Genomic DNA, 22,124 nt, shown 5'->3' with positions numbered 1-22,124 from the left:
AAAAGAAGTAAACAATGGGTTATCAAACCAGTGTGAGGATATGCAATATGACTTTATTGAGAGACTTATTGTTGATGTCCTAGATAGGCACATACATGGAGTTGTGAACAAACCTGTGCGTTGGGTGGCAATGCAGTTGTGGGACAACTGCATTGCCACCCAACATTGCCTCTGTTCCATGTCCACCTAAAGAAGAGCTCATTGAGAAATACACATCACGGTTTAAATGATTGTAATTTGATTGTCTGTTCTCTCGAGTCTCCTCATGTCGCAGGCCCATTGAATATGTGTAGCTATGTATTGTGTAAATAAAAGTGATTGCTCTGTGAGTCCTGTGAGATGGCCTTACACTGAATGTAGCTAACTAGGAATGTGTGCTCGTTCAAAGTGAAGGTCAGCTGCTTTGATTTTTTCTCGGGTGCCGGAATGGCCCACGACTCAGTATAAGGTTCTATTGTTATTTGACCTTGACAGGCCGGGACCATCCCGAAAGACTTCTTTTTGGGGGTGTGGGGCAATAACGTAAGAAACGATAATGAATATAATTTCAGAAACGAAAGCCATTTAATGTTCGTTCATTAGAAGAAATAACGTCGGCATAGAAGGAGTGGTATTTCGGGGCTGCCCTACGCACAGACACAATGGAAAATGCAAATATAATGTAAGTAACTCTTTAGATGAGTTTATACCGCAATTTAATTACTATACAGTAGCTTTAAAGACGGGTTAAGTTGTACTTGTTCGTTCTATGTGGCATATTGTTTTGTACCGCGCACTATCTTGAGGAGAACCATCTCCTTTTACGGAAGCACCTCAAAACCTTCCTCTTTGCTTCTGCTTTCTCTCTCCCTCTCCCCTGCTACAACTGGTCCACTGTCTGCGACCTCGGTCCTGGGCCCTTCCACTCTCCACCTGCACTGCCTCCCTGTCAACCCCTGCACTGGGGGACTGTCTCAGTATCCTACAGCCCCCCTTGACATATAATACCCAGTTGCACTGTCCTAGCTATGAAATAATTTCCCGACCTAATATATAAAATGAATAATTTTAATAAAGATCTGATGGTGAGACTAATTTCATTTTTTATGTTTTTAAAACAGGTACATCCTTCATTATTGTATGTGTCACGAGTACCAGACACCGGCGGATGGCTTTTTCAACCGCCAGTTGCTTCTCCGCGTGAACAACGTTACCACCCTGACCATTTTATGGGACGATCGCCAAGTACAAGTATGCCCTTACGCGGTACTAACGGCTAGATGCAACATACAGACCGCTGTGGTGGCCTAGTGCCTCGTTGTTGGAACAGCCATGCGATTATCAGTGCGACCGAAGAGCTTATTTTATCGTAAACCAACACCCTGTGTACTGCACACGAACATCGCTTGCCTCAAGACGAACTATTTTGGATCGAGAGCAAAGAAAAATGCAAATCGCTGAATATTCTCTAAACATTTGATGTCCAATAAATGTACTTTGCCAAATGTACAATCTTGCCGTTTGCTTTTAAACCACAGTTTCATATTCTGAATTGTGGCGCTGTATTGTGAGATGATCTAAGACCCTGTGTACAGCAAAGGAACATCGCGTGCCTCAAAACAAACTTTTTGGAACGTGAGCAAATAAAAATGAAAATCGCTGAATATTCTCTAAACATTTGATGTCAAATAAATGTACTTTACCAAATTTACAATCTTGCGGTTTGATTTAAAAGTACAGTTTCATATTCCCAATTGTGGCGCGCTGTGTTGTGAGCTGATCTGTGTTGATTTCCGGGTTCTGTGTGGAGTCGCGTAGAAGACGCCTGGGCGCGTTTGCCTACGCAGCACAGTCACGTCACGGATAGAGGCGGGGAATATGAATGTTTTGATAAAGTCTGTTTCAGGGGCGGGGGATTTGATTTAGTGCTGCAAAAGCAGGTGAGCCAGGTCGATGGGGGGAAATGATAGGATTATCAGAAAATGGCGGCTGATTTCGAGTGCGTTAATGGACGAAAAGTCGGGTAAGGTCCATAGGAAAGTTTTCTACGATCTACCGATTTATGCTTAAAAACACATGGCCAAACCGTAGGAACAATAAAAAAAAAGTCCCGGAACTATCCTTTAACAACATGGTTGAAGGCTGTAAACATTCAGGCAAGTCTAGAAGAAAACAATACCAAAATAATATGTACCTGCCAACCTACACTCAAACTGAGTATATGTAATGTGATACACGTGTATAAAACATCCGTTACCATTGTGGATCATCTGGACCCATGCATTTACAATTCTAATGAAAGCACACACATATTGAGACTACTACAATGGTAATTTGACACAATATAAAAGATGTGAAACATATTACAACATATGCTGTGACTGCAAGCAGTGTAAGCAATACAAACCCGTGTGGCTACTACATACTGTACAGTACCTGAGAAAAGTAACCACAGCTCTCCTCTCAAGGTCTCCGGGATTCCTCTTACAACCAGGTCACGTGTTTTCTTTGTCCGAAACATGCTAACACCTCGACCACATTCTCTAAAAAGAAAGTTCCACGATTGTTCTTTCATCTTCTCTTTCAACTATGAGTAGGAAAAGCAAAAACAAAATTAATGACACCAATGCCAGCGCATCTACAAAAAACTTTTTTTTAATAATCTTTGGTATATGAACCATTAATAGTCATGCTTTTGGCTACCCAAGTGCTTAAAGAATTTTACTAAGTTTAAACTTACCTCACCCTCCAGTCAACAGTTAACGAAATACCTGACATTTATTTTAGGCATATAGGGATACATAGTGGAGACCTTTCCTTGGTCGAGTAAGAGCTTTGTGCGATGGAAGGGTGCTGTGCAATAGGATAGTGAGGCCATGCAATTACCTGGCAATTAAATGTCCAGTTAGTTAAGTCAGGAGGGAAAGAACGGCAGGTGTGGTTTATCTGTAATTGGTAGAAGGGTGCTGCCCTGCCTCCCTTTGTAAAGGAGCCGGCAAACAGGCCCAATAAGACCCAAGGGCTATGCCAACTGTGGCCAGTGCAGTGGGGACACCTGGTTTCCCTTTGTACTCGAAAGTAGCCCAGCAAGCACATGCCCAATGGTCCATGCAAGGCCGGGGGCATATTGTTTCCCCCGTGTTGCATGGCCCATGGGCCGTCTTGAGGGGACTCCCCAGACTATTATGGTACAGAGGGGGGCACTTGAGCATCCCACACAAATGGACTTTAACAGTGATGAGATGCTGGCGCTCCCAGGTACGCATGAACACATGAAATAGGACCCAAGATAGGGTGTCGATTGACACCTCCCACTGCTTCTCGTCAGTTTACGGGGTGGACCATTCTAGAGAATGGAGCAGAGACCTGATGCTGGTGGTAGAGCAAGTAAATAGAAAGCAATGTGTCCGAGAGCGTGCAGTCGGGTGTATGGTGTGCATGACTGCATGTGTGTGTGTATATGTGGCCTGAATGGGATGGGTGTGCAAGGGGGCAGGTATGTTCATGTCAGTATTGCAACATTCGACACGCCCAGATTCCTCGAGACCTGCAATATATCCCTTTTAAGGATTTATCATCATGGAGCTCTGCTAAAAGTCTACAAACCACAAAATGTAAGACCTTTTCCAAGCAAATTCCAAATCAGATTAGCGATTTTTCAAATAGCCAATCTGGTTGCCCCCTTAATAGATCCACTAACCACCTCAAAAGGTAAGAAAAACACAGGTCTGGCAGAAAAAGTCACAAAACCACAGCGCTTGTATGAATAAATATAAAGAGTGCACATAGGCTGCAAGTGCCTGAGAGGTGTGGGAGTACTGCCAAGTACAACCCACTGTTGTGGAAACAATTAGAGCATGGTCAATTCTCAGTCGCACTGCGCCCAAGAGTGCAATATAGGCATATGTTGCAAGTAATTGAAGAGAGATGTGGTTATAAGTCCGATGGATTTATTTGCAAAGTAGCCTGACACGTGTTTCGAGTCTAAACCAACTCTTCATCCGAGGCTGGAGATGGGACCTAAGATAAATTGAATGAAGGACAGCTGCTTCCTTTCACATCACTTTGGCTTTTCCTGTTGTGCTGAAATTACCGCAATTGCGAAGCCGTGAGAGAGTTTTCTGGCACTGTCCTTCATTCAATTTATCGATGAAAGGGAAAACATACTTTCCCCCATCCAGCCCCAGACAAATCACATGAAACGTTCCAGCGTAGGGTCTACTACTTTTGGAAAGTTCTGTGAATAATTGCCCGGCAACAACATTATAAGCCACCAGAAAAATGCTGTTCCTATGGCGAGTAACACAAAACTACAGTCGCTATCGCTGATCCTATCATTTTGTCACGTGTTGGGAGAACAGAAGATCCACACACTAGTTTACATTGTTCTAAAAAAGGGTTATTTGAAGAGTCAGGATGAGGAGCAATGCACAATGCTAACACTAAGTTTCAGGAGTCAAGACGGTGGAGTAAAGCAAGCCATACCACAACATAAAGGCTTCTTGCTGTTGGGCTTTACCTACAACTTCCTAGTCCAGACAAGAGTACAACGCTCTTCTTCTCTGGATCTGAGAGGTTTCTCCATGGGTGAAAGGCCTTGACTAGGATGAAGCCCTTTTTGGTTTCTTAAGGATGAGTTAGAGGGCAGCCTAAAGGAAAATCATAAGGAGAGTTTTGTAACCAAAACAGTGCAAGATAGGAGGACAAATTCAAAGACTGGTGAGACAACAAATCCATCTCTAGTCTACATTTTACTCTAAAGGACCAAAGATACAACGTCCATCCTTATTCTAATACAGCAAATGTTCCCAGGCTTGCGCCCATGGCCGGCGGTTTAGTGAAACAAACATTTATATGGAGTGGAGGCCCTGCACACTTATTTCAAGATGCCTAGGTCACGGAACAGACTTTGTTTGGGGTCCTGTCATGTCCTGGAGCTATTAGCTGAAGAAGTCTTTAGCCAAACAGAAAAAGGAAAGAGTGTTGTGCAGCTACTTGGGCAAGACCTTACACACCCCCTTGGCCATTGGAGGATTGGTGCTCAGAAAAGGCCTGTAGGTCTTTTCCCTACCTACCAGATAATTCTGGGTAGAAATGATTATCCCTCCCTTTATCCATATTCTCCAGAAAGTCTTCCTTTTCTTTGAGGTGGTGTCCTTTTTATTTTCACCAAGGTCTGGACTCTGGCTCCCAGCTAGTTTTCCATTTGAATCCTATATGTGTTTTAAAGCTGAAACTAGTGACTTCAAGGGTTTCTTTGCTACCAGTCTTTGATCCAGTGGCGGGCAACCTGCACTCTAGCCATAGTTTCCATCCATTAATGTACCCACCGGTCCCGTCCCTCACTTGTGCTTTCTAGTTCTCCTTCCTGGTCTGGCCTAAGCACTACAGCTTCCTCACTTGGCTGCCTGCACAATTCTGTTTGGCTCTCCTCTTTCTGCACTATCTGCTCGGTCTTCTCTTCCAGGCGGCTGCCCTATTTGGCCCAACTCTACACCCACACAACAAGGGATCGTCCTCCCTTTTTTTGCAAACAGGTTGACTGGTACATTTAGTCAGCATAACCTCCAATTTGTGGGTTTGCTTCCCTAGTGGTTTTGTCTCACAGGAGCTATTTTGTTGTTGTGTTCCAAAAGTGGGGTTCCCTGCCATTGGGCTAGATTTAAAGCTGTTTGTGGCAGCCTTAGGCCTCCCTCCTCAGGTCTATTTATGTAGGGATAACTTGCTGCCACGTGCACAGATCAGAAAACTTGTCATGACCTCCTAAAACCGAGCATACCCACAAAAGGAAGGAAGAGCAGGTGACAGCGCCACAAAATATCTACACACAGTCAGGAATCAAGATATGTTTTTGAGGGGAGATATTTTACTCCGTTTTTTAAAGTTGGGAGTAAAATTATGTATTGGGACACAATTCCCATTAACCAGGGGAGTATTTTTAGGGGACTAACAGTTCCTCTTCAGAACACGCAGTAATAAGGGGCGGGGCTAAATGGATGAATTTTGTTCAGAGTCAAAGAAGAATTCTGGGCAAAATCCTCACACCTCCCCATTTGCAATTTCACCAATTTACCTGGCGCAAACTTCATTTTTTTGTGGTTTTGCTTTGCGCAAATATTTTTTAAGATTTGGGGGCTCCAAAATGCTTCAGCCCCCAAACCGGTCAAAATATTTGCTTGTCCAAAATAAAATCTCCCAAAAAAAGAAATTGCTCAGAAGATCAAAGGTAAATTAGATGTACATTTCCTCCATTTGGTCTGCTGGAATCCCTGATCCAAACATATCCATGGAGCAAGGTAGGTGGAAGCAGGGGCAGGGTTCATGTGTCAGTTTACATTTAGTCCCTATGATTTTGTTGAGAGTATTTCTCTATCTGCAAGACAGTATAAAGTTATTAAAACCAAGCAAGAGGTAGCCAGCCAATGAGGTTCCTTGTGAATCTCCTGGTAAAAGTACACATTCAGAAACAGATGCCGGTTTGCTGTGCTCTTGCCTCTTGTTCCCAGCTTCCTTCTTCCTATTACTGCCAATCCCCCCTCCAGCCGCACTAACCTCCCACAGCATCACCCAGGCACCGCCAAACCGTTGCTATCCACAGAGGCCTCCACAGAAAGCGAGAAGAGGCTCAGTATTGAGTGAGATTTCATGGCAGCTAGCTTTGTTTGGGGGATGCTTCCCTTTGATGAAAACGTGCACTTGAGCACCCACTATCACCAGAAAGTGATGCCAGTTTGGTAAAATAACGTTAATAGCCTCTGAGGTGAATGGTTTACACAGCTGTAAATATCCCCAAGATAAAGTGAGTGCCTTGCTACGCTCTGAACTGTTAGCTCTAGCAACCAAGACTTTATTGACCGTGTAAGCCTCTTACGATAACCATTAACGGTATACCCACCCCAGGAAATGTAACTAATACTATACAATTAACACTGGAACATCCTTAATGGCAATTGAGAAATCCAGAAACTCATATGTCAACCACAGGATTCAGTAGAATTCCATAGTAAGTGCTGCACATTAGCCAAACAGAAAGGACACACTGTTGAAGTATTTTATGGGGAGAAAACCCTTCTTCAGTTAGTTGAACCAATTATTTAAACGGGCAACATTAATTGAACGTTTCCATGATTTGATATGATGTAATTTAGCACCTGATGCAAGATTTTGACAGTACATGATAAACCTGTTTCACAGTCACTAACACTACTGAGCCATCTGTTTAATACCAGAACAATTCCATGGCTTTGGTATTTTATCCTCCAAAATTGTTATCAAACACAGTTAATTTGTCAAATATATACATCACATGGGGACAAGATGCTGCATATGCATGTTTTGTTTTCACCAAACACACCAGAATAGAAGTCTACATGGAATTAAAGTCAACCATCTTTAGAGGAGCACTAAAAGGCCGATTTATTATTTCTTAAAGACTGAGCAGAGTGAATTTTGTAACACTTCTGCAGCTCTTTAGCAAGATACAAATCAAGTTAACAAGACAAGCAAGTCAGATAAGAGAAGGTTAAGATTGTGAATTGGCATAGCTCTCAACCATTTGTGTAACAAAGGCGGGTGAAATCACCCGATTTTGTTTTTTTTAGCGGGTGAGACGCCCATTGGAATGAATCGGCGTGCAGGAGGCTTGGCGGGTGAGTCAGCCCTTTACAAGATGGGTGACCCCCGCCAAAAGCGTGCGAGCTGAGAGCTATGGAATTGGGCCACCAATGCATGCAAGGTATTACTGTGGAGATGGTGTTGACTGTATGCCGTCCTTTTGTCGACAGGAATTATTGTACTTCGAAAGACTTCTGGCAAACATTCTTCGAACAAAATAGGGGGATTAAGGTGGTAAAAGGGGTGGGAAGGGTGATTAGTGCAGGGAAAGATAAGCCCAAAAAAAAAAAAAAAATGATGCGTTTTGTCAGCAGAATTCCTGTGAAGTAAATTACTAAGAGGGGATTCCTGTTGGCAAAACGACATAGAAGTGGATCACTCTAATCATTTGTTTTGGTTGCATTAGGTGTTATGTAAGGCCTGTGGCATTGCACCTGAGAGTGGGGCGTTCACAGAACCTACAGTACATCAGGTAAGAGTATAGCCACAAGGATACAATGTGGACGAGGAAAGGTTGTAGTTGAGAAGTTAGCAGAGTTAAAAGAAGAAGTTGTATTGTTGTGGGCCCTTTATATTTACTTAACAGTAGCACAAATTAATACCTTTACTTACCAGAGCCATTTAAGTATCATTATACTGGTAAATGGGAAACGTAAGTGGGGTCCCACCGAGGAACATTATTGACAGAGTGCAGGTAAGCTATGTGTAGGGTGCACTTGATGGGCTGGCGATAGCAATATTATCGTACCAGCAATACATTTCTACTTCTTTTTATTGATTTTACAACATTTATAACTCTTTCCCCTCTCGCATCTCCTCCCAACCACTGCCTGGGTGCAGCCGAGGGTCTCTCGTGCGCACGTTATCAGGTGCGATGAGTTCAGCGCATGTCCACCAGTCCAAGGCATTGGGGGCACCATTGAATCTGGAAATCATCCCTAAGGAAGTTCAAAATCTCTCCACAGTCTTTCGCAAAGCTCGGTAGATTATTATGCATTGCATATGTGGCCCATTCGAGGGCCACCAGTTCCCATACTTTGCGCAGCCAGTCGTGTACTGTGGGCACGTTTGGGCTTTTGCATCTCTGAGCCGTAATGGCCATTGCTGCCAAGGTCAGTACCACCCTTGCCTTTTCCTGACTTTTGGGCTCAGATTCGTTCCCCCTCAGTGTGAGGCCTAATAAGATAAGTTAAGGGGGTTTGCCTCCTCCTGTTCCGAATGTTTGGGTTTGTGCTTGCTGTATTCCGCGCCAAAAGGGCTCTATCTTGGGACATGTCCACCATGCATGTGTTCCGCTGTGCCCTCACTACCAGATCCCCTCCAACATTCTGCTGACGCACCTGGGTGCATATTGGCAAGGCGGGCCAGTGTGTATTGCCACCCATTGAGAATTTTATACCACGTTTCATGTAGCTGAGATGCTCTTGCTAAATTGGGAATGTTTCCCCATAGTTTCTCCCATTCTTCCTTGGTAATCTCCCGGCCCAGTGTCTGTTCCCAAGGTTTCATACATGGCCATCTAAGTCTACGAGTGGTGTCTTCTAGTATTTTATACAAATTTGATACCAGCCCTTTAGACCCATCATTCGTCAATATAAATCTCTCATATGTTGTTACCTTTCTAGTGGCCACCTCCTTAATATTTGGGTTTAGTAACCAATGTCTTAACTGGGTGTATCTTAACATTTCCCCCTCACCCAGTGTGAATTCCTGTTTACAATCTACAAAGGAGCAGGTGTCTTTCCCTTGAAACATAGCCAGTTTCACCTTGCACCCCCCCTCCTGCCACTGCTTGAACGCTCTTTTTCTGTACTGGGCGACAACTTGCTGTTCTGGAAGATGGGCGTAAATGAGGAAGGGAATGTTGTAATCCCTCGCATTCTCACTATCTTATCCCTATGTGTCTGCTACTAACTTTGTGATGGTACTCTCATACATATGTTTTGGTCTGTGCTGCTTTGGGAGCTGTTAGGGAGAATTCTCAGAAATGCGCTAATTCCTCTTTACCTTAGAGACCCCCAGCACTTTTGCTGGACTCTAGGACTTTTGAACCTGAAGAGAGAGACCTTTTTCCCACTCTCTCATGTATTTTTTCCTGTGATTTGAACTCTATGTTTTTGGGGTCTGACAAACTCCATAAGCATCTTTTTGCATTGTGTCACACATCACCTCCAGTGCAGTGACACAGGGAAGTATTTTAGATTTCCCAAGGTTTAAATACCTTACTCTTGGATTAACTACTGTTTCCAAGAGAAGTAAGGTGAAATTGACATTACTGTACAGTGTACCTTTCTAGACCCTTACAATAGGGTGCTGGAGGGGTTACTTAGTAGCACGTTTTTCTAGCTTCTCACATAACATTTTTTATGTTACCCCTTACACAATTAATGGCTGGTGGCAGTGGTTAATTTTTACTACTGTGTTGTGTTTATAATGCGGGCTGCATTCGCAGCCACAGTGAAGCACCCATGGGTGCCATTTTTGTCAAAATTGCCAGTCTTCTTTTTTCGCAATGTCGCAATTTCTTTTTGTTTTGGTAATTCTTGAGATTTACTCTGCGCGCCAAACCAGGTTTGGTCTCTTTGTTCATTTTGTCTTTGTCGGGCTTCACAATTGAAACCCGCCTCTGGCTCCAGAGTGTCTGTTGGGGGCAGAAAGTGAGGGAGGTGAACAAAACACCCTGTGCTTAGTCTCCTAGGAGACAGGAATTCACTCCTAGGTGATTGGCCGGCTGACTGTCCGGCAAGGACAGCCACCCTGCTGGGCGACTGACAGCTAGGCTGGAATGAATCGGAGTGAGCTGCATAAAAGGCAAGGCTTTTGGCCTGGAAGGCAGAGTCGACCACTGGACAAAGGAATCCCAAGAAGTACTTGAAGAGGATGCTTGCTGCAACTCCTGGACCGTTGGTTTGCCCGGTGAAGTCCTGATGCTGTACTGAAGCTCCAAATTCGTATCGACAGAGAAGCCCTGTAAAGCCGACTCCTCCCCTTGAGTTGGTGGGACCTATTAACTCCAAAGTAAGCCACCATGTCATCCTTCTCGGAGCTGATCGAGTTCCCAATGCAGTCACTACTGGAACCGAATAACCAGGGAGAGGAACACCAGTTTGTGTGTGTTGCTTTTCAGTTGGCCAATAGCTCCAGGAAGATCCTTCGGTCTCCCAGGAAGCCGGACTGACCGAGCCTGAGCCCCCTCAACAGAGTGTGAGACCCCAGAACCAAGGAAAGCCCATCTCGAAAGCCAGGAACCACAGAGTGTTACCGTTTCCGGTAGTCGCAAAAAGCTGAAACACTGAAGTGCCACTTGTTTGAAACTTTGCCGGTTGCAGTCAGTGACCGTCCCGTTGCGGTGCAGGAGTCCCCATAAATCCTCCCTCTTGTCCCCACGACTGAGGCCCAGGAACAACAGGATTTGCAGAGCTGCACAGGAACAGAGTTCTTCAGCTGCATCTTTTCTTCAACCTAAATGTACTGTAAAGTCTGAGAACTTACCTTTCACTGTAGATTTGCTTGCTCTTCCACTTCACAAGTCTCCCGGCTTGTTGCCCTACATTTGATTTGTCTTTTTCACCAAAGACTTCTAACAACATTGCGCAAAGACTTTTTACTCACCTTCAAGAAGTGCTTCAGTCCACAGACTTTTACCCATTGACATTGGCTCAGCCTGGTTCCCGGAATGACACTTCTGTCCTGTTATTGTGTTGCACCTATCCTTTCAGAAAGGGGTTAACTTACTCTGCATTGGGGGGTCCAAAAGTATTTGCCTGCTTAAAGAATATTTGTGATCTCTTGTTTGTTCTAATAACCCTTTTCTTTAACACTCTCAAAGCCTACTCTGAATGTACAGTGATATGACATGCATTACTTACCGTAAAGGCATTTCTGATGATTGTATCTACTTCGATTCACATGCTCTGCATATGGTCCGACATCCTGTGGTAACCGCGGAGTATTGCATCTCGTCTTTTGGGGACCAAAAGGGGACGTCGGCATAGGCGTGTCTGAAACACTATCCCTATCGTGACGTGTGTAGTACCCAAAATCCCTCACGCGCTGAGGTCCCTCCGATTGTATTTTCTCTGCCATGAGGGAGCCCAAGGCTATAGCGAGTGAGTACATGAAGAGAGAAAGTAGTAAGACGTCTATGTTCCTTCCACCCCAAGCGGGGAGGCAGGGAGGGCGCATGTGAATCTAAGCAGATACAATCATCTGAAATGCTTTTATGGTAAGTAATGAATGTCTTCTGATGCTTGTTAATCTGCTTAGAATCACATGCTGTGCATAGACTAGCGAGCAGTACCCAGAGTTGGAGGTGGGTTGTGAGAAAGAACAGTAGAAAAAAGATGTCTTAGTACTGCTTGTCCCACCTGATAATCAGATCTAGAATGAGTGTCTAGGCAATAGTGTTTTGTAAAGGTGTGTACAGAACTCCAGGTTGCCGCTTTGCAAATGGACTCTAGGGGAACATTTGCAATGAATGCTATGGATGCCCCAGTGCCTCGAGTAGAACGTGCTCTAAGCTTGAAGGGCAGTTCTATCTTTGCAAGAGTGTAACACAGTGTGATGCATTTGACAATCCACCTTGATATTGCTGATTTAGAGACAGGGTCCCCTTCTCTACCAGCTGCCACTGAAACAAAGAATTGTTTAGTTTTACTCAGTGGTTTAGTTCTATCCATGCATCTTTGAGGGAGTTGCAGATGTCCATACTCTATGACCTCAGGAGCCAGGCTGCTAAGTTCAGAGTTTGTGGGCATGGGTGCAGTCTCTCCCCCCTGTCCTGAGACAACATGTTGTACGGGCAGGGCAGCTGGACTGGTGGGGAGAGGGACATTTCCATCAGGTGCGCGAACCAAGGTTGGCGGGCCCACATGGGAGCCACCAGAATTATGGTGACTGGTTCCTTGTGCATCTTGTGTACTATCTTGTTCAGAAGGGGAGTCGGGAGGGAAAAGCGTAGACAAATTTCCCCGATCAAGTTATCCAGGGACCGTTCCCCTTGGATCGGTTCTGGGGGTACCTGGAGGCGTAATCTTGGCATTGGGCGTTCACCCGAGTAGCGAACAGGTCAATCTCTGGAAACTCCCATTCTGCAAAGACGTTGGATACAATGGGCCTCATTACGACCCAGGCGGTAAGGGGTTAACGGCAGCGTTAACAGCGCCGACCCTTACCGCCTGAGTACGAGGTCCCTTAGCGCCATGGCGCTTTTAACACCTGCTTTTAGCAGGTGTTAAAATCCATGGCGCTAAGGGACCATGGAGTTAATTACGCCACCGTAATTTACGGTGGCGTAATTAACGCCTTCCCCACTCCCATTATACCCTATGGGGCAAAAATGGGAATGGGGAAGGGTAAATGGGGATTGGGGACTTACCGCCCCGCCAAGGTCGGAATGGGGCGGTAAGTCCGCCAACCACCATGGCGTGAACGTAGTTTACGCCATGGTGGTAAAGTCACGGCCCAGGCGGTAACTTACCGCCTGGGTCGTAATGAGGCCCAATGTCTTTGTGCAGTTGCCATTCGTACTCTTCTGGCAGAGGAAAATCTCTGCCGAGTACGTCTGCCAGAAGATTGAGCTCCCCAGGAACATGTTGGGATATCAGGAACATTTTGTGTTTGAGAGCGCATATCCAGATGTTTTGGGACAGCTTGTCCGCTGGCCTGACACCACTGGCTGTTGAGCCACTCTTGCATGGGACGCATGCGCAGCCGCACATGGGGAACCAAGTATATGCATGACGCCATCATCCCTAGCAAACGCATAGCTTTGTGTACCGTGACCTCTCGACTGGCTACATATGGAGGAACCTGAGAGAGCATGTTCTGAACCCTCTCGCTGGAAGGGAAGACTCGACCGTCTTCCGTACGAATTAGAGCCCCCAGGAACTGTTTTACTTGGCTGGGTACTAAGCTGGATTTCTTTTCGTTGATAGAAAATCCCAGGCTGAACAGTAGGTCTACTGTTTTTTGGGTGTTCGAAAAACAAACGTCGAACGAGTCCCCCGTGATGAGCCAATCGTCGAGGTAAGGGTAAACTGGAACTGAAAGTCTGCTCAGGTGTGCCGCTGCCACTGCCAGGACCTTGATAAACACCCGTGGCGCCGAGGCTATGCCGAAGGGGAGTATCTTGAACTGGTAGTGTTTGTCCTGAATCACGAACCTTAGGAATTTTCTGTGCGCTGGCAGCATTGAAATATGGAAGTATGCATCTTTCATATCCAATGTTGTCATGAAGTACCCCTGTTTTAGCAATGGGATCACCTCTTGCAGTGTTACCATGTGAAACCTCTGGGGCTTTATGAACTTGTTCGCTGGGCGCAGGTCTAGAACAGGACGCATGGTGAGATCCTTTTTGGGTACAAGGAAGTACACTGAAAAGATACCCTTGTTTACCTGAAGAATCGGGACGGCTTCTATGGCGTCCTTTCCCAGCAGCGTTTCCACCTCTTGGATCAGGATCTGCAGATGTTCCGGTGAAAGGCGTCGATGTTTCGGCGGTCTGAACTGTGGAGGTTGGGCTAATTCCACGCAGTAACCGTGGGCAAACCTCTTTAAGACCCACTGGTCTGAAGTTGTCCCCTCCCATGCCTTGAGGAAAGATTTTAATCGCCCCCCGACCGGGGAAGACATGGGAGGGGAACTGGACTTGGTGGTCATTTCTGACCCGAAGTTGATGCTCCTCTGGAATTGGAGCCTCTGCCTCTATTCTTTCCACGCTTCTGACCCCTCTGGGGCTAGTAAGTGGGGCATGCAGCAGGTTGACTTGAGTTGAAGTTGCCCGTGCCGAAATAGTTTTGAGCAGCGCGGGCTTATCCTCGAAAGGACCGCCGAGAATTACTGCCCCTCTGTGAAGAGGGTTTCTGGGAAATTTGGTGCAGCGACTTAATAGTCTCGTGCTGCTTCTTGGCTGTCTCCAACACATCGTCTACCGCCTTTCTGAAGAGGTTGGCCTCTTCGATGGGTTTGTTGATAATGGATGCCTGGGTCTCAGGCCTGAAGCCCGACGTGCGCAGCCACGCGTGCCTCTTTAGGAGAGTACTCTGTGCGAGAGACCTGCCTGCTGTCTCTGCGGTGTCCAGGGTATTCTTTACCACATTCTGATTGGCAAGTTTGCCCTCCAAGACAGTGGCGAGAAGCTTGGCTAAGGTTGGTTCTGGAACCTCTTGAAGGCCTTCCCGGAGTAGGTTCCATTGGGCGTCGACGTAGCTGCTAGTAATGTTGTGTTATTGGCAATCCGGAAGGTATAGGCTGCTGCTGACGTAACCCGTTTGCCTAAGGCATACATCCTTTTAGACTCCTTGCCCGGGGGTGACTCTCCCGTGGCAAGGGGAACCCCTGCTCTTTTGCGAGTGTTGGTCACCATCAGCGACTCTGGGATTGCGTGTCTTTTGATATGTAGCGGGTCGGTGGGGGAGGGTCGGAAAAGTTTTTTGACCCTCGGGTTCACAGCCCTAGTCTGAGCGGGTGTGAGTAAGGAAGGAGCCAGCAGTCTTTTAACAGAGCTCAAAAGAGGGATAGACTGGCTTGCCAGAGGTTTTTCATTAATAACGTCATTAGCAAAATCTTGTTCGGGCAAGGCTTCAAGCGTGGCAATTTAAAAAAAATTCTGCTGCTTTCTTCAACATGTTGTTGAAAGCCATTTGATCATCCACCAGGGAAGCTTGTCGAATCGGGGTGGATGGGGGAGAGTCAAGGCAAACGATATCGGAGTTATGATCGTCCTGCTGGGTGTCCTCCCAGTTGCTCCTTGATCTTCCCCATAGTTGTCCAGAAAAGAGGACTCCTCTTCTTCTGTATAGATGTCCCTATACGTGTCCATCTGGACATCTTCTTGATAGTCAACTTGGTGTTGGATATCTTCATGCATTAGAGGGTTGGGGTCTACCCAAGCCTTTTTTGGCGGAGGTTGATCAGAAGCTCTGAAAAATTGCTCCAGCCGATCCATGCACCCCTTGAATTGTTCCGTGGTCCACTTGGATGATCCAAATGGGCCTGAGTAGGGACCGTGGTCTCCACCCTAAGGTGTTGAGAGGATCTCCTCAGGGTGCTTGAGAGGGGTACCTGGCTTTCTTCGTAAGATTCTTCAGGATCGTCTTCCAAATCCGTGGAAAACTTTTTGGCGGATTGGCCCATAACTTTGGGCCGAACCGGTACTAGGCCCACCGCCGTAGCAATCCTATTGATACTCTTACGGATAGACACTGAATATTCGGGAGACAAGCTTCTGAAGATGTGTCGGCAGTGGAAACTTCTTCCGCGGCTACAGAAGGGCCTGCGGATAGCTTCTCGGGTAGAGGCCTACTCGTAGTCTTCGGGCCTGTACGGGCCTTGGAAACCGTCCAAGTTTCTTGTATGGAAACTTTGGCGCGTGTAATTTGGGGAGTAGCGCCCTTGTTATATTTTCTATGCCCAGTCGTCATGCGCTGCTGCGGATGCGTGGAAGGCTTCGGATCGGACCGATCTGTGGGCACCACAGAAATTTCCGGCGGACCCGTTGACGCTTTCGCCTTCCTCGACAAAGTCGTCGAGGAGGGCGCTTGGGTTGTGTGCTTTGTACGCCCCTGTCACCGGGTGTGGTCCCTGTAGCAAGACCGGAGTCGAGCCTGGAAGGGTCGGGGACGGGCGTGGCGGGCCTAGAATAGTCCGCCTCAATGTCTATAACGTCTGCGTTGGACGTCTGGTCATCCGATGTACCCCCGTCACTTTCGGCTGGTGTCGCGGCAGGGGAGGGAGGCTCCACGCGTGACATTCCATATGCGGCCCACCGCTTCAACCGGCGCTCCCTAAGGGTTTTACGTTTAAGGAGTTTACACGCCGAACACCGCTTTTCGTCGTGCTCTAGGGGGAGACAAGCGTTACACGACGTGTGCTCGTCTTTTCACGGATATCTGACCCTACACACAGGGCAGAATCTAAATGGAGTCCTTTGCGTAGCAGAAGGGAAGGTTAACCAGACCAAAAAGGAAAGCAGTGGAAAAGAGTAAAGACATAATAAGGAACAAGTTACTTACCTGTAATTGTTGTTCTCCAGCATGGGTCTGGCATGGATTCACATGCTCATGAATATTCCCCATCGTCAGGCTGGGAATCCTCGGTAAAGACAAAACTCAGTATCAGTTTCGTTTCTGATCTGACTTTCATAGTATTAACCAATCACTGATTTCTGCGTCATACTGACCACAGCCAATGACTGCCCTCTCCCTAAGCCCCGCCTCTGGCAGCCATCCTCAGATTTGGTAGCACGTGAAGTGGCAGTATGACCAAGTGAAGAGCCGCAGAGGGGTAGGAGGGAGGGTTCGCATGTGAATCCATGCCAGACCCATGCTGGAGAACAACAGTTACAGGTAAGTAACTTGTTCCTTCTCCAGCATGGGGTTTGGCATGGATTCACATGCTCATGAATAAGAGAATACATAGCAGTACACACATGCACAACCACGGGAGGTGGCAACAGGCTCAACATCAAGCAATACAACAACTCAACATTAAGCGTTTCTTACCTCCTCACCAGGCTCACCTTAGGCGAACAGGTTGCGCAGCACTGCTTGGCCGACCCTGAACTCCTCCCTGGAATCCCTGTTGACGCAGTAGAATTTCGTGAAGGTGTGCGTCGACCTCCACGTAGCAGCCCTGCAGATGTCCAGCAGGGGCACACCAGATAGGAACGCCGTGGTAGCTGCGATCGCTCTGGTGGAATGGGCTCTCGGACGGCCGGGCAGCGGTCGGTTTGCCAACCGATGACAGTACATGATACAGCCGGAGAGCCATCTGGAAATGGAAGCCTTTGAGAGAGCCTTCCCCTGATTGACAGGTCCAAAGTTCACAAAAAGTTGTGATGTCTTCCGAAAGCTCTTCGTGCAGTCCACGTAGAACTTCAGCGCTCTAGCCACATCCAGCGAGTGCAAAGTCCTCTCTGCCGGCGACGAAGGCGACGAGAAGAAAACAGGCAACACCAACGGTTCGTTGAGGTGGAAGTCCGACGGCACTTTGGGCATGAAGGAGGGGTGCGTCCTGAGTACTACCCTCGTGTCGTGAAAAGTCAAGTACGGGGGCTTGCAGGAAAGGGCCTGGATCTCTCCCACTCGTGCGGAGGCGATGGCCACAAGGAACGCTGTTTTCCACGACAAGAACTTCAAAGAAGCTGAGTGCAGAGGCTCGAACGGAGGTCCCATGAGCTTGGTCAGCACCACATTGGGCTCCCACGCCGGGGCCGGCGCCTTCACCGGCGGGAACAATCTGAACAGTCCCTTCATGAACTCCTTCACCAGACGATGGGACCACAAGGACGTCCGTCCCGTGGTTCTGGTGTATCGGGAGATCGCAGCAAGATGAATCTTGATGGAAGCGTGCGCTAGTCCAGCCTTGGCCAGCGTCAGTAGGTACGGTAGTACCTGCAGAGCCGTAATCCGTAGAGGGTTAATCTTCTGTGCGTGGCACCAGACAGAGAACCTCTTCCATTTGTGTCCATAGCATTTAAGAGTTGAGGACGCCCTGGCCTTTGCAAGAACCTCTCTGCAGTCGGCCGGTATGTCGTAACCTCCAAACTCTAGCGCTGCAGGAGCCAGGCCTGCAAGTTCAGCGACTTCGGGTCGTGATGGAGGATGGCGCCTTCTTCCCTGGAGAGAAGATCCGCGTCCACTGGCAGTTTGATTGACGGGGACGCTGACAAGTCCAGAAGGTCCGGGAACCATATCTGCCTCGGTCACGCGGGTGCGACGAGTATCATCCTGCACCGTGACCTCTTGAGCTGGTTGATGAGCCGGATCAGCAACGGTAAAGGAGGGATCGTGTACAGGAATAGGCCCTCCCAGGGGAACGAGAAAGCATCGCCCATGCTCCTCAGCTGGGGAAACCTGCTGGCGAACCTCCGGCACTTGGAGTTCGTCGCCGTCGCGAACAGATCGATCTGGGGTGTGCCCCAGCGTCGGAAGAGGCGGTCAACTAGGTCCTGTCGTAGTTCCCACTCGTGGCACGAGCGCAGCTCTCTGCTGAGCGAGTCGGCAATGGTGTTTTTTATTCCTGCCAGATGAAACCACACCAGGAACATCCCTTGGGAGACGGCCCAATGCCACAGATCCTGCACCTCCCTGGACAGGGCTGGGGATCTGGTACCGCCCTGCTTCCTGATGTAGAACATGGTGGTGGTGTTGTCGGTGAAGATCCTCACCACCTTCCCTTTGAGGGACGGAAGGAAGGACCTGAGGGCCCAAAACACTGCACAGAGTTCCAGGACGTTGATATGGAGGGATTTCTCCATCGGAAGCCAGAGGCCTCGCGCGTGCAGATTTTTGGTGTGCGCTCCTCACCCTTCCAGGGAGGCATCCGTGGTGACTGTCTTCTGGTGGCCCGGGGTCTGGAAGTCCATGCCCGCTGTCAGATGCGCGCAGGTGCCCCACCACTGGATCACTCGTCGGAAACTCTCGTCGAGTGTGATCCTGTCCTCGAAGCTGCCCGTCGTCTGGACCCAGCGAGGATCCAGGAACTCCTGCAACGGGCGCATCCGAAGCCTGCACAGACGGATGAGATAAATGCAAGAGGACATCATTCCGAGGAGGGATTTGATGGACCTCACCTTGGCCGCGTCCGCAACCAGCATCCGCTGCACCTTGCCCAAGATGACCCTCGTTCTTTCCTCCGACGGCGAGGCCAGAAGCGCCACTGTCGAGTTTCTCTCCCAGAAACAGTGCGTCTTGCGTGGGCACCAGGTGGGACTTGGAGTAGTTTATGGAGAATCCCAGGTCCGTGAGTAGTTGGATGGTCCTCGCCGTGTGTTCCGCGGCAAGCTCCCTTGTCTTTGCTCAGATGAGCCAGTCGTCCAGGTGGGGGTAGACGTGGATCCCCTCCAGGCGCAGCCGCGTCACCACCGGTGCGAGGCACTTGTTGAACACCCTGGGTGCCGACCTCAATCCGAAGGGAAGGGCTCTGAACTGGTAGTGCCGCCCTTGGACCACGAATCTGAGAAACTTTCGGTGTCCCTTTAGGATGGGGATATGGAAGTAGGCATCCTCCAAGTCCAACGACGACAGGAAATCGCCCTCCTCCAGCTGACCCAGGACGTGCTGGAGGGTGACCATCCAGAACTTCTGTGCCTTGATGAATTTGTTCAGTCGTCGTAGGTCCAGGATGGGACGCCATCCTCCTGTCTTCTTCTTCACGAGGAAGTATCTTGAGTAAACTCCGGAGCCCCGAAGCCTCTTTGGGACGAGCTCGATGGCACCTTTCTTAAGCATCACCTTTACCTCCAAGAGAAGTTGAGGGACGTGATGTTCCTTCCTGGCCACGGGGGGAGGGGGACACGCGGGCACTTCTTTAGAAACTCGAGCGCATGACCCTGGGCCAGGGCGTCTAGCACCCAACGGTCGGTGGAGATGGACTCCCACACGCCGACGAAGTTAGCCAGCCGGCCTCCCACCGGGGTGCTTCGGCCGGTTCAGTCCTGCTTCGATGAGGCTTTGCCGCCTTGTCCTCCCTGGCGACGACAGCGTGGTCCGCCCGACTTGCCTCGTCCCCTGTAGGCTTCTTGTGACGACGAACGGGCCGCTTGACGGTAGGTGGAATATCCGCCGCCGGAACCTTATGTCATGATGCGTACCCCCGGAGCACCAGGACAGGCCCAGCACCCCCGGGAGCAGGCATCATGCCCTCGGGTAAAAGCCCAGCGGCCCCTAATAGGGGCTCTTTGGACTTTGTCCTGGCGCCTTTGGCGCCAGGCTCATGTTGGACATCAGCCAGGCTCATAAAAGAGGGTGTTTGGTGCACTTACCTGACGCAGACCATGCTGCATGAAGCCTCAAGCCAAATGAGGCTTAGGAGGGACTATTTTATCAAAGGAACTATTTTACTTGGGTGGGGACCGTGGAAGAATACTTACCTGGAACTTCTTCCAAGGCTATTTAAACCACGCCCGGACTGCCACACGTGCTTCGCGTTGCTCTGCATCTAGCAGCTCACCGTGCCTGGTCCTGCATCTTGCCTCCAGCCATGCCCGCCTCGATCTTGGGATACCTGAAAGGAAGGAAGGGAAGAGAAAAGGTGAAAACCAAAAACTTAATCTAATTTCCTACCTGTGTCCGGAACCATCACGCCAGCGATCCTGAAGATAGACATTCTTTAAAAGCATTGCGCTACTTGTTGCAGCACCGCGCATCACTCACCTGCCTCGTGGGCTCTTCACTATCCACCGCGACCTTCTGGGCATTCCGCCACATCTCTGCACCTGCAGGGGAGAAGAAGAGACAAAAGGTGAGCAGGAGGAACAAATGAGGAAAGCCTGATTTTCCGTCACAAGACTTACCTGGCCATATTTGACAGAACCACTCCTCATTTCGGGTCGGCGCCACTTCTTGGCCTGGTACCGCACCCCGGCCCCTAAGGGGAAAAAAGAAAGACATTACTAGAGGGATTCAAAGACATTTAAAGGGATCATTTTATCATGAACTCACCTGAGTTTATCTCCGGCAATATCCCTCGAAGCATCACTTCCACTCTGCACCTGAAAATAAGGACAGATCGCAGGTTAAGAAAAGCAAACAAAGAGAAGACTCTACTCTGGAACTTTTTAAACTGCATACTTATGGCATTTCGCCTTCCGAAACCAGTGAAGTAACTGGTCAAATACGCGCCCCTGCACCAGAAGCAGGATGGAGAGCTCATCCATTCAAACATTAAGGTGAGCCTTGATTGGGGATTTCGGAGGTGGTCAGAGAAGAGCAAAGGGGAGGTGGGAAGCAATCACAATACTCTTCAGTCAGTTAATCCCCTTTCTCCACCTACAGAAAGATTTTCCTACGGGCCAGACAAGCCAGATTTGGGGGTCCAGTTCATTCAGTGTTTCGAATCCTGCGCATCCCGCTTGAAGAGGTCACAGCAATCCAGACCAGGTCAGCACCTCCGTGGGAGCCAGGTGAGCGTTACACCTTTGGAGGCACCATGCTTGCCTCCGGTGCTCCGAAAGAGCGGCCGTCGTTGCTGGAGAACACCAAGAGCCCGGGCCGTCTCCGTGTCCGCCTTGATGGCTTGCAGGGAATCGTCCACTGTTTTCCCAAACAGGTTGTTCCCGTCGAACGGCATGTCCAAAACTCTGGTCTGCACGTCCTGCCGGAAGTCCGTTGCCTTGAGCCATCCACGCCGTCTAAGGCACACGCTGTTGCCCAACTGGCGAAAACCAGTATCAGCGATGTCCGTCGCTACCGTAATGGCGTGGTCCGACGCCACTTCCCCTTCTTGCAAGATCTCCAGGGCCTCAGCCCTCTTGTCGTCTGGTAGGAAGTCCAGCAGGGGGGCAATCTTGTACCACAACACCCTGTCGTAGCGTCCTACGATAGCCAAGGCGTTGGCAGCCTTAATCGTCGTCGCTGCCGATGAGATGACTCTGCGTCCCATCGTGTCCAATTTCTTTCCCTCGCCGTCCGGGGGGGGAAGTTGACGTGGAGGCCGATGCCCCCCCCCCCTGCTTTCTTCCTGGCCGCCGCGGAGATGACCGAGTCTGGGGTCGGCTGTGCCCGAAGGCACAAGGGGGCCGCGTCCGG

General features: G+C 48.8%; 1 protein-coding gene across 2 annotated transcripts in view; it reads right to left on the bottom strand.

The window, feature by feature from the left end:
- Positions 1-22,124, bottom strand: part of TBC1D8B (TBC1 domain family member 8B) — a 1,314,750-nt gene that overhangs the window by 516,668 nt on the left and 775,958 nt on the right. For both annotated transcript variants that reach the window (XM_069612733.1, XM_069612732.1), the window contains exon 9: positions 2,416-2,566. In XM_069612733.1, coding sequence (XP_069468834.1) covers positions 2,416-2,566 — 151 coding nt within the window. The remainder of the gene's footprint in view (positions 1-2,415; positions 2,567-22,124) is intronic.

Source organism: Ambystoma mexicanum, chromosome 5p, assembly GCF_040938575.1.
Source record: "Ambystoma mexicanum isolate Mex_15411 chromosome 5p, UKY_AmexF1_1, whole genome shotgun sequence".
Taxonomy (NCBI): domain Eukaryota; kingdom Metazoa; phylum Chordata; class Amphibia; order Caudata; family Ambystomatidae; genus Ambystoma; species Ambystoma mexicanum.
The sequence above is the reverse complement of the archived record's forward strand: the minus strand, read 5'-3'. Positions and strand labels throughout refer to the sequence as shown.